The sequence below is a fragment of the Durio zibethinus genome, chromosome 8 (assembly GCF_047325235.1).
Source record: "Durio zibethinus cultivar Kanyao isolate XHJ-2024 chromosome 8, ASM4732523v1, whole genome shotgun sequence".
In the NCBI taxonomy this organism is placed as follows: Eukaryota; Viridiplantae; Streptophyta; class Magnoliopsida; order Malvales; family Malvaceae; genus Durio; species Durio zibethinus.
In genome coordinates, this window is record NC_143169.1 from 2567829 (window position 1) to 2580412 (window position 12584).

General features: G+C 27.2%; 1 protein-coding gene across 5 annotated transcripts; it reads left to right on the forward strand.

The window, feature by feature from the left end:
* Positions 1 to 3652: 3652 nt before the first annotated feature.
* Positions 3653 to 12253, forward strand: LOC111278819 (disease resistance protein RPV1-like). 5 transcript variants are annotated; one of them, XM_089764566.1, is made up of 16 exons: positions 3655 to 4043; positions 4216 to 4942; positions 5078 to 6104; positions 7559 to 7599; positions 8640 to 8781; positions 8873 to 9143; positions 9247 to 9337; positions 9462 to 9586; positions 9729 to 9816; positions 9939 to 10026; positions 10134 to 10294; positions 10395 to 10515; positions 10608 to 10775; positions 10882 to 11039; positions 11113 to 11210; positions 11823 to 12253. In XM_089764566.1, the coding sequence occupies exons 2-15, from the start codon at positions 4440 to 4442 to the stop codon at positions 11186 to 11188; spliced, it is 3060 nt and encodes a 1019-aa protein (XP_089620692.1). In that variant the 5' UTR covers positions 3655 to 4043; positions 4216 to 4439; the 3' UTR covers positions 11189 to 11210; positions 11823 to 12253. The 5 variants fall into 5 exon arrangements, with proteins under 5 accessions (XP_089620696.1, XP_089620692.1, XP_089620695.1 ...); XM_089764569.1 differs by having other exon boundaries at positions 9468 to 9586; XM_089764567.1 differs by having other exon boundaries at positions 4242 to 4942.
* Positions 12254 to 12584: the final 331 nt, after the last annotated feature.

The following is a 12584-nucleotide window of genomic DNA, read 5'->3' on the forward strand; positions in this document are numbered from 1 at the left end:
TTTTTTTTGTTTTGCTTGAGTGTGTTTCTTGTCTCTTTTTTTTTTTTTTTTTTTCAGAATTCCTAGGCTTCCTTCTGTGTTCTTATTTTGTTTGGCTTTCTTTTTTTTTTTTTAACAGTATTTCCCTTATTTTTCTTTTTCCTCGTGTTTTGCAAAAATTAACTCTATTTATAGATCTTTTGAGATTTAAATCCCATATCTCCTGAGATCCTTGTGTGAAAATTTTGAAGACCTGTGTAGTGACTTTTAGTCATTGGATTTCATGCTATCAATTTAAGTAGTATTAGGGGAGAAAAACGAACCACTTTGGTAGCTTGATTTCAGTTGCCAAAGTTGAAACAAATTTTTTTTTTACTTTTTCTTTTTTTACAATTAATTAATTAATAATAATAATAATAATAATAATAATAATAATAATATAAACAAAACTATATTTAAGTTAAAAATAGAATCAGACAAAATTTGTGCTTATAGGCATAATCTATAAGACCTATAAAATTTAAAATATCAAGTTTGATAACATTTGGTTAGAAAAACTTTTGTTAAAGTCTTATAGCCTCTAGTTAGAAGAGTCTTCTTTAAAATCTTATAACTTTTAGTTAGAGAAGCCTTCTTTTCAAAGTTTCATGGCCTTTGGTTAGAGGAGTTTTCAAAAAAATAATTAGTTAAATTATTTTTTGCCAATAGTAAAAAAAATGTGGTGTGATTTTGTGTTTTCTTTCTTTCACAAAAAAGAAAAAAAAGAAAAAAAAGTTTGTGTTTCTAACAGGAAATGAATGGAAAATCAATTATTACTTGAATGACATATTTCAAAACACCTTTATTATTATTATTTTTAAAAATCTTCTTACTAGATAAAGTATCAAAATGTACGTGGAATCTTAATAAGCTCTACATATGGTATTTTTCGTACACGTGTAGGTACATGCATCCTTGCAAAATTGTTTAATTCAATTTACATTGTTTTTTTCAATGACATCTCAATGATCGGTATCTGGAAAACATATAAATTTACTTTGTAATAAACCAAGTAATATTACTGCATATCTACTTTAGCAACAATATATATAGTATATAATATATAATAATAGAGAGGGATCAATTTATACAAAAAAATTTATTTTTTTAACTTTTAACTTTAATAGATTTAAAAGATGAGATTTTTTTTTTCATTTATCTCTCTTATCTTTTGAATTTAATGAAATTAATGGTTAAAAATAATATAATTTTTTTTTTAATTTTATACTAATATAGGTTGATCTTTCTTTTTATATAATTAGTATGTTTTGTTGGATTTTTTTTTTTTTACAAAAAAGATCATAGCCTAGAATAGAAGAAGAGATTACAAGTATTAATATTTAAATTTAATGCACTTTTTTTTTCACTGAAAATAGCTTTCTGAAAAATAGATTTATTTTTTGGAAAATCTAAATTTTTTTGTTGTTTGGATAATATTTTTGAAAAAATTTTTCTGTCGTTTGGTTTTTTTTTTTTTAAATCAGTATTTCGATCAAAATAATGTTTTTTACTTAATTATTTAAATTATATTTTTACATTTATCCATAATAATAATAATTATAAATATAAAATAGCAATTTAAAATTAAAAATACAACACAATAAAATCATTATAATAAAATTCTATAAACTTAGATTATAATAAAATAGTTTATATATTATTTTGGCACAAAAAATAGTCTTACAAAAGTTAAGAACTATATGCATAATAATATAGATTGTAGGATTTTATCTAAAAAAATAGTTTTATGAGTACAAAATAGTTAATATCGTTCTTAGACATAATAAACTTACAATAACCATTATTAGCCTACACAAAAAGTGGTTCCATTCAAATATTTTAATATTACAATAACCATACTATTAAAATATTCAAAAATATTTATTATTAAAATATTAAAATTATTTGTTATTAAAATTATTATGTAGTTATAATAATGTTTAATATTATTTACATTAGTATTTAAAATAGAGTTACTTTTCTTGAAATATTATTTCTATTAATATCATAATATTTTTAATATCATTATTCATTATGTAGTTTCGCATGCTTGAATTTGAAGACTCTCAAGTCTTAAACAATTCCCAATTTTCATAGAAGATAAGAATTCAAAGGTTAATTTAATTATTTTATATAATTATTTTTAAAAAATAATATTCAATAAATATGACATACAAATTGATTTATCAAATACATCCTTAATTTTTAATTGACATAAAATGTAAACGGTATTTATTTCTTAATTATTCTACTCATTTTTTAATTTTCATAATTAATTGACTCAAGGAGGAAAATGTTAGCCAATATTAAACTGATAACTAAAGAAAAAAAATTTGTGATAGATAGATTTTCCTCTATTTTGATATGGGTAATTTCAATAGCCAGAAAAGTGACAAAAGAAAAAAACTTCTTTCAATTTGCTTGATTAATTTGTTGAAACAAATTTTCGTTTTCTAATTAAAAAATGGGTCACTTTTTTAGGGTTCTCCTTGCCTGTGGTAGCAACGCATTCGTACAGCCCTCAATCTTTATCTTTTTAAAAGAAAAAACTTTTATCATTATGTTTGTTTGTAACTTAATTTTTGACCCTTTTGACGAATGATTTTAATCTTTTGAGGGTAGGCGCGGAATTTGAGTATTACTTTGGTTCTTTTGATTGTAATTATTTTTAACATTTGATTTATTTGCCCATTCTAAACACATTGCATAGGGTCAAGTTTGGTTATGCTAGATGGTCTTTATGGGTAACTCATACGTTAATTTTTGATAAGTTTTTGATCTATCAACTGCACAGCTGGCTAATTTAATATAATATTTAAATTATAAATTAAATATTTAATATAATAATTAAAATTTTAAAAAATTTAATATAATATTTAAATTATAAATTAATTAATTAATATAATACTTGTTTATAATGTAATTAATTTAAAATAATAATACGTAACGTATAAATAATTTTTTAAATATCGTATTAATTAATAAAATCGTAATTCAAATATCATATTAAAAATTATTAAAATTCATACATCGCATTATATATTTCACTTTGAATATTATTTTAATCAAACTAATATAACAGTAATTAACCACCGTTATAAAATAAAAAAGTGATATAAACATAATATGCAAATTGATCCAAAAATAGTCAACAAGATATTTATCAATTTTCAAAACATGACTATTATGAAATTAAGCTTTCCTTTTCTCATGCATATGAAACTGATAAACTAATTTCATTATAAAAAATAATGGATGAAAATTTTATTTTGTTAATTAACAAATTAAATTAATAATTATCAACTTAACTTTAATCAAACATAAAAAATGTACAAACTTTTAATGTAAAATTAATTATTCCTTAACTAATACTAATAGATGAAAAAACACTTGCAAAAATAAATTTACCATTTTATAATTTACCATATCCTCTCAATTTCAATCTAAACCATTCAAAAATTTTCTCAAATTCATATCCCTCCAAACCTTTCCCTCTCACTTTTTTTTTTTTTGAATTGGAGGAACATATCATTTGATGTTCATGCACTTTAACATTTTCTTTTTTGAAAAAGTAACCATAACGGAATCGAGTAGGCAACCTTTTGATTTTTGAACTAGGGTAAGACACGCTACCATTACGCCAGAGGTTCATCCTTCATTAACCCAAAATTTGAAAAAATAAATATTTTCTCATATAAGCTCCTCTGTTTCCTCTCTGATCACTCCCTCCAGTCTCCCATGCCTCAATACCCTTTTCTTCCCCATTAAACTTCCAAGAAGCCCTTTCAATTTCTCATTCCTCGTAGACCAACCCACAACTCAGCCTAGTGAACCCCCCCACGCAACACCCACGCCTCTGCTTAATTAATTTTTTACTGCAGGTCTCGTCTCATCTCTCTCAAGATATACGAAAGCAAGAACCCACACCACTGCTCGCAATTGATAGGGTCAGGGAAGCTATGAAAGAGCACTGACTCCACAGCCCACACCAACTACAACTTAAAATTTCCAAAATATGAAACAAGGTAGTTTTAAGTACATATGTTGTGAATTTCTTAAATTAATTCCTTCTTTTACCTGTAAATTGAAGCATGAAGTTGTTCATGTTAGATTTTCTTTTGGTTTTGTATGGGTTTTTGTCTTTGCTTCGGTATGGATTGTCCTTTTAATTTGATAAAAAAAATACATATAACACAGGCAACTGAACTCAATAACTGCTACAGTGGTCTGTTGTTGTTGCTATTTGCGGCCTGAAGCTCTGCTATATGCGTGAATCGCCTCTGGCACCTTATTTGCAGTGAATAACGGTTTTGGTGGGTGCCGTTAACGTGAAATAGCGGCGTCTATACCGTGACCCATCCTCTATCTGAATCTTGTTACTTTGAGATCTGTAGAAGAAAGCTACCGTAATCATAACTCCAATGGTTAGATTCGACAATGAGATATCTTCCTCATCCTTCTCATCATCTTCTTCTATTTCTGGAAGGAAATATGACGTTTTCTTGAGTTTTAGAGGTGAGGATACACGAAAGAACTTCACAGACCATCTATGTTCTGCTTTAAAAAGGGAGGGAATCGTCACTTTCAGAGATGATGAAAACCTTGAGGTAGGTGAAGCCATCGCACCAGAGCTCTTTAAAGCAATTCAAGAATCATGGTCCTCAATAATCGTTTTCTCGGAAACATATGCTTCTTCCAGATGGTGTCTGGAAGAGCTTTCCGAAATTATTAAACAAAAAAACGAGAGGGGACACAAAGTATTCCCAATTTTCTATGATGTGGATCCATCTGAGCTACGAGGACAGAAAGGGAAAGTTGAAGAAGCTTTTGCTAAGCATGGAGAAAAATTTAAAGAGGAAGCAGTAAGGTGGCGAACCGTTTTAACTGAAGTGGCTAACATGACGGGATGGCACTTAAATAACAGGTATCCATCTTATTCTTTCACTTAAAGAATGATCAGCATTCAGCATTAGACTCCTTTCTTCTCTTATGTGAAGCTGCAGTTATTTTCATCAAGCTATCTCTTAGTAACTAAATTGCTTCACTTTTTGTATTGTAGGCATGAATCAGAACTTGTTAGAGATATCGTTAAAAAGATATCAACAAAATTACGTCAAACATTTTCAAGTGCTCCTAAATCTGACATGACTGGAATTGAATCACGTTTGAAAACACTGCTTTGCAAAATAAACGCAAGGGATGATGAAGATGATTGTGTTCGCATTATAGGGATTTGTGGTCTGGGAGGAATCGGTAAAACAACACTTGCAAGATTTGTTTATACCCAAATTTCAAGTCATTTTGAAGGTAGAAGCTTTCTAGCAGGTGTTCGGGAAGTGGCTGAGAAAGATGGACTTGTTTGTTTACAAAAACAGCTTCTTTGTCAGATTTTGTTGGAGGGAGATTTTAATTTTTTTGATGTTGATGAAGGAAATGACATGATAAGTTGTAGGTTATCTCATAAGAAGGTTCTTATTGTTCTTGATGATGTGGATAACATCCAACACTTAAAATGTTTGGTCGGAAAGCGTGCTTGGTTTGGTTTAGGAAGCAGAATAATTATAACAACAAGAGATGAGCATTTGCTGCAAACCTATGGAGTGGATGATGTGTATAAGCCAATGACATTGAATGCCAATGAAGCACTTCGACTTTTCAGTTTGAAAGCTTTCAAAAGTGATACACCTGAAAAGGATTTGGTCGAGCTTTCAAAACGTGTTATAGAATATGCAGATGGCCTTCCATTAGCTCTTGAAGTCTTTGGTTCTTTTCTTGCTGGGAGAGATGCTTCTCAATGGACAGGTGTAATAGAAAGACTTGAAAATGATTATAAGAAAGAAATTCTTGACAGACTTCAAATAAGCTTTGATGGAATAGAAGAAACGGAGATGAACATATTTTTAAATATTGCTTGCTTCTTCAAAGGGGAGGACAAAGATTTGGTAACAAAAATTCTGGTCGGTTGTAACTTTTTCCGGAATATTGGAGACAAATTGTCGATGCATCAATTGCTACAAGAGATGGGAAGAAAAATTGTTCACCAAAAATCTCCCGTTGGATCTGCAAAACATCATCGATTAAACGCTGTAAGTCACTGCATAAATATATGTACAATATATCTGTTATATACAGTTATTTTCTTTATAATTTCTAGTCTCTATTCAAGTTGGTAAACTCTCCACTGAGATAAATTAACTAGGTAAGTTACTCTTATGACATTAATTGTAAATTCAATGAATTAATTAGGATACGAGCCAAATAAATTTAAGTGGGATAACACACAAATTAACCATTGAATTATTTTAAGATGCACATTTAAGTCATTATACTATTGTTTTGTGCAATCAACCACTTATTTTTCTCTTTTTTTTTAATTTTTCTGAAAACCCATATATTATTATTTGTTATTTTTTTACATGTTCATTACTTTTTAATTTTCTTTTATTTTTTATTATTAGATTGATAAATTTTATTGGATGGTGGATATTATATATATTTGCATTTGATAATAAGTTAATAATAACTATAAACAAATGATTTTTATGATTGTAATTAAATTTTATTTTCATTATAAAATTATTTTTTATTTTTTAACTTAATATGGTTACAATTTTGGAAATATAATGAACAAAAAATTCTAAGCCAAGTAAATAATTTTCTAATCAATAAAAGTGATTCAAAGGGAATTGGACTTGTTATCTATAGATGAGGAAAATCTTTTTACAATTAATTTATAATTATACTTAAAATTATAGTAAAAAACAATTTAAAAATATAATGAATAAAAATATCATTTTCGTCAATAAAAACATTTATTCACATAAATGACTTTATAGATACTATAGTATTTCTCATCATGGCTATTACATATGAATATTTATTTTTTATTTATTTTAAGTAATAACAATTATATGCATATAAAAATGTTTAAAGTACAAATTTTGAAGTATAAATAACTAAAATTTTGTAGTATTGATTTAAATTTATTTAATACTATTTGAATTCAGAAAAACGTTTTTCCATAAAAGTCTTTTGATGATATTATAATTTTAATAACAATATTTTTAATAAAATGCATTTGATGCGATTAGAATTCTTGTTTACCATTTGAATAAATTTTATAAATATTTATAATAAAATATTTAAAATGATAATTTAAAAATATAATGAACAAATCTGTTCATTTTCGTCAATAAAAATTTATCAACATCCATGCTTTTATATAGATATATATAATAGGTATAGATTATAAATATAAGCGGATTAGATAGAACAATTACAAAATTTTCTAAAATATGGAATATTATGCAATGGTTTTTCCTTAAACAAAGCAAATAATTGTTGGTGGGATGATTGCGCTGAATAAAAGTAAGAGAACTTAAGTTCACGTTTAGTGTAAATTAAGCTTTATGCTTTATTTAGAATTAGTGTGACCACTTAATTCTAACACAAGAAAGTCTTTAGTATTACATTTTCATTCATCTAATTACAATTTACATGATCCACTTATGTTTTCTTACATTTTGCGTTTGATTTTAAGGCTATACAAGTGATTGAAGGCATGATTATCGATAATAAAAGGTAAAAAAACATATGTATAAACACATATATATACATTTATGCATGTATGTGTGTATATATTATTGTTGTTGTTGTTATTGTTATTATTATTATTATTATTGAATTTTAAAAGTAGACTATGAAATGCATAGATGCAAGTAACAAAAAATAATACAATGATCAAGGAAGTAAATGAAAAAGTTATTGTTGATAGAAATGAATGGTGTAAGAAGATTAACAATTACGACTTAACATGATTTCTTTTTTTATTTTCATATAGCTGACTTGAGTATAGGATATAAAGCTTGGTTTGTTGTTGTATTATTATTATTATTGAATTGTGGTTAATTATTCGATGGATCTTTTGGTTATTTTGCCCTAGGTTACACCTTTTTGCTCCTTTCATTTTTTTTTTAGCTTTTTATCCTTACAAAGTCAAAAGAAAAAAAAAGGGTAACTCTCTCCTTCCCATATATCCTTTATCCTCCCATTTCTATGATTTGAATGAGGCTATAATCAAAATTAAAGTGATAAGAGTTGTATATAATCACTTAATAATGATTAATCGAAGTTAAAGTTTAATTAATAAGAAAATAAGGTCACTTGTGGTAGGAAAAGCATATATATATATTTATATATATAACTTAAATATTTTGTAATAAATATCAAGTTTGTTTTACATAAATTCTAAACCTACGGCATTTAGTTTTATTACACAAAATACAATATACTTTTGGTTGACTAACATTTATATAGATTTTTTACTTTTAATTTTTTTTGTATTTATAATCATTTAAATTGTTATTTGTAAAAATTTTTATAAACCTTTCATTGTTTAACATTTATATTATTAACTTTTGATTTTCTTATGCTTTATGATTATTTATCTTTTTTGGGTGGTGGAAAGGTTATATAAGTGCATTTAATGTTTTTATTTTTTTTCTTATTTTTTGTTTGCCATATTACTAATCATGAGATATGTTTTTTTAGTATTTTTATTTTTATATTTTTCTTACTTTTACCATTATTTATGATTTTTTTATTTTAAATTTGTCTATTAGTCAATTGGAGTATGTTACGATTGATAAATTGTCTATTGAAAGAGATAATTGGAGAATCAAGGTTCGCGTTTGTCGATTGTGGGATATTTTTTCTGAAACTAAACAACTTGTAAGCACAAAAATGATATTGGTTGATGAAAAGGTACGTAATATGTTTATTTTTTAATTATTTTGTTCAATTTTTGTTGTTATTTTGCTTTTTATTCATTTTATTTTTTTTTGTACTTTCATAGGAATTTTGTATTCATGCCATTCTTGGGAGTTGTAATGCATATCAATTGAAGGATATGATTCATGAAGGAGGTTTATATTATATTAAAAATTTTTCTATTGTAAAAGGTAAAAATAATTATCGAGTAATTTCTACAAATGATTATATGATTTATTTTCAAGCTAATACCATCATCAAAGAGATATTTGATGAAAGAGTAAATATCCCACGACATATTTTTGAGTTTGTGGCTTATGATCAATTTGACGGACGTTCAACAAAGTGCTTAGCAGGTTATTATGTTGATTTTTCATTTTGATAATTTAGTATGGATTTTGTGTTTTTGTGCTTTTATTTAAACTAAAAATATTTTTTATGCTATATTTTTTTAATTAGATATTATTGGTGTTGTTGTTGGCTCTCGACGTCCAGTTGTCGTCGGTGACAAATCCTTAAATTGTATGAAGTTATACCTTCAAGATTTAAGGTATTATTTTTTTATTTTCTAGATTGACACTGTTATACAAAGGATGATTTGGTAAAGAAATGAACTTTTTATAAATATTGGAATTAAGTATCATTCAAACATTTTTTTTTCTTTTTCTCTTAAGTGATAGGTTTATAATTGTTAGTTTGTGGGACAAGTTTGTTTCTGAATTTGAAGAGAAGTGCTTAACTTTGAGAAACGAACCTCGAGTTGTTATACTTACTTCTTTAAAAGCGAAGAGTTTTCAAGGTTAGTGAATGTGTAAAACATTAGAAAACTAATCTCAAGTTGTTATAATTATTTCTTTGATCATTAGTCATTCTCGAGGTTAATCAATGTGTAATCAATTTGCATCTTATTGTGTAGTGTGTTTATTTTTTTTCTATTGTAGGTGAGATCTCACTTTCTACCTCAAAATCAACTAAAATTTACATAGACGAGACAATTTCAGAAATAATTCAATTCAAGTCAAGTTTAGTGTGAGTTTTTTATTTGATTTTGATTTATTATTTGTTTTCTCAAAGTAGTTGTAGTGTTTAATCATTTACTTTTTAAAATGATTTTTTAGCATGATTGCAATAATTAAGGATTTTTATAACAGGCATCGGTTGTCGAGTGGATCTAATTCTTCCAAGTTTAAAAAAACAATTGCGGAGATGAAACAGCTTTATCAATCAGCTATCAACAAGGTTGTTTTTGTTCTATATGTAATTTTTTATTATTAAAGTTTAATTTCTGGTGTGAATATAGGTCTTTTTATTTTCAATTATCGTTATTGTTTTATGTTTCTTTTTAGGGTGAGTCCTATTTGGTTACAGCTACTGTTGTTGACATACGAACTGGTTATGGATGGTGGTATGCATCTTGTGGTGGTATATGTAGGAAGAGGGTTGTTCCTACGGAAAGCTCTATGTTATGTCCTAATTGCAACAAACTTGTTCAATGTCCTCAACCAAGGTAATATTTTATATATTTATATGTGTACTCTTTGTAAGTACATTAAAAAAAAATAATTTTTGCTATTGTCTTTATTGATTGTTCTTGACATGACTTCTAGATTTCGTGTTTACGTTGATGTGGAAGATTTGAATGGGTCTGCAACCTTTCTCTTGTTTGATGATGTTGTTTCTAACTTTTTGAAAGTCACCGCCGGTGAATTGGTTTCTTCTCAATCAAATGTAAAACATGTTTCATTTTTTTGTCTATTAAATTTCATGTACTTTTTTATTACTTCATTCACTCAATCATTGTTGATGTTCATTTTTTGAAGGAAAACACTGATGATTATGTCTTACCCCCTGTGTTAAGTAACCTCATTGGATCAAGCTTTGATTTTGAATTAAGAGCTGGTTGTCAAAAAAATTATGGTGATCTTAAGCATTTTGTTGTTAGTGGAATGAGTGGGATTACAATTGCATCTACTAACTTGAAAAAGATTGTAAGTGTGTGTATATATATATATATATATATATTTATTTATTTATTTACAACTTTTTAGATGACAGTTGTGTAGGTGTTTGACCGTGGAAACATTTTCTTTATAGGAAGCAAGTGTTTCTAATTCATTGATTGATGGTTCAACTATTAAGCATGCTGGCAAAGGGGAAGGTTTTGAGATAAAGTATACTTCTAAGGAAATGGCTGATCCTCAGTTACTTGATGTAGACGTGGTTGAGCAAAGGGTTGCGAAGAAGAGGTTAATGTACTTCTCTTTGGTTCATATAATTTATTTTCTTTAATCTTTTGCGTTTGCTTACTCGCTTTTTGCTTTTCAGAAAAAAAGGGGTTGTTGATATGGCTACTTCGGATGATTCTCTTACTTCCAACGGTGTTGACGTGAATGATAGATAAATTGTTGATTACTTCTTTACAGGTTATAGCGTTCTATTCTATACTATTTTGGTATTGTTTGATTTGGTTACTTTGGACGATTCTTTTGCTTCCAATGATGCTTATTTAACTATGGATAAATGGTTGGCTATTTTTTAAAGGGTTAGTGTCATGAATGATTTTTAAATTACAATAAAATATTTATTGTAATACTTGGATTTTAAAAGTTTATAATGTAGTACATAAATTATGAATTTTTTAATTAATATAATATTTTTAACATGATTAGTTTTAAAATAATGACATGTAATGAGTAAATAATATTTGAAATATCATATTAATTAATAAATTTATAATTCAAGTACCATATGAAAAATTTTTAAAATTCAAGTATTACATTTAACATTTTATTATAGTTTTGGAATCATTCATGATATTAATTCTTTTTTTAACTTTTAAAAATTCTTAACTATTTTGGGGTGGTTTTGCTATATTGGGTTGTTATTTTTCTAATTTAACTTGAATTAGATCTTTCAATTTTCTATATTTTTTGTATGAAATATTTTTAATTTTATATGTTTAATTTGAGCTAATTTCTTATGTTTAAACCTATGGATGACGCTTTTACAGATTTTGTTTGTCTTTATATACATAGATTTTAGTATGCCTTTGTCACCAATCGCGAAGGAGCCAGGACTGATCGAGTAGTAGAGAGTGACTCCATGTAGGCTATAAATGAGATAAAAAAATTCAGCTACTTCATATTAGGCAAGAGGAAATTGGATTCAGCTCCAGTGCTTTACAAGCTGCTCTCGCTTCCATCTCAAATGTATCACATTCATATTGTCAACATGAAGGCTCCAGCTCCAATGATTGCTCTCTCATGGTTCCTAATCACTATGCCTCCACCTTCTACACTATTATTGCGGTCCACAGCCCCATCAAACTTGATTTTGTAGGCATCATTCGTAGGAGGTGTCCACTTTTGGGCGTTTTGAGTGGCTTGTTGTTCTTTCCTTATATAAGCTTGAATGTATTCTGCCTGATACTTCTTAATGAAACTTGCAGCATTTTGAACCTTTCTCCTATCCTCTCCATGAAGCTTACCATTCCTTCCATTCCATAGAATATATAGCTACCATTAATATTTGCAAATGCTGTTTATCCAAATTCTTGTTATTCAGCATCAGCCTTTATGTCATTGGTATGACTTCATAATTTCGTTACTGACATGGCTCCATTGAAAACCGATTTGTTGCCATATTCCCCTAACATGAATTCAGTTTCGGATTGAATGGTCTTTCGTTTCTTCCTTGTCCTCGCACCTGAAACTAATTTTATGCACTGTGATAGAGTCTCCAAATTAGAACTTTGATTTTGTTAGGAACATTCATCCCCCAGAATCTCTTCCACGTTG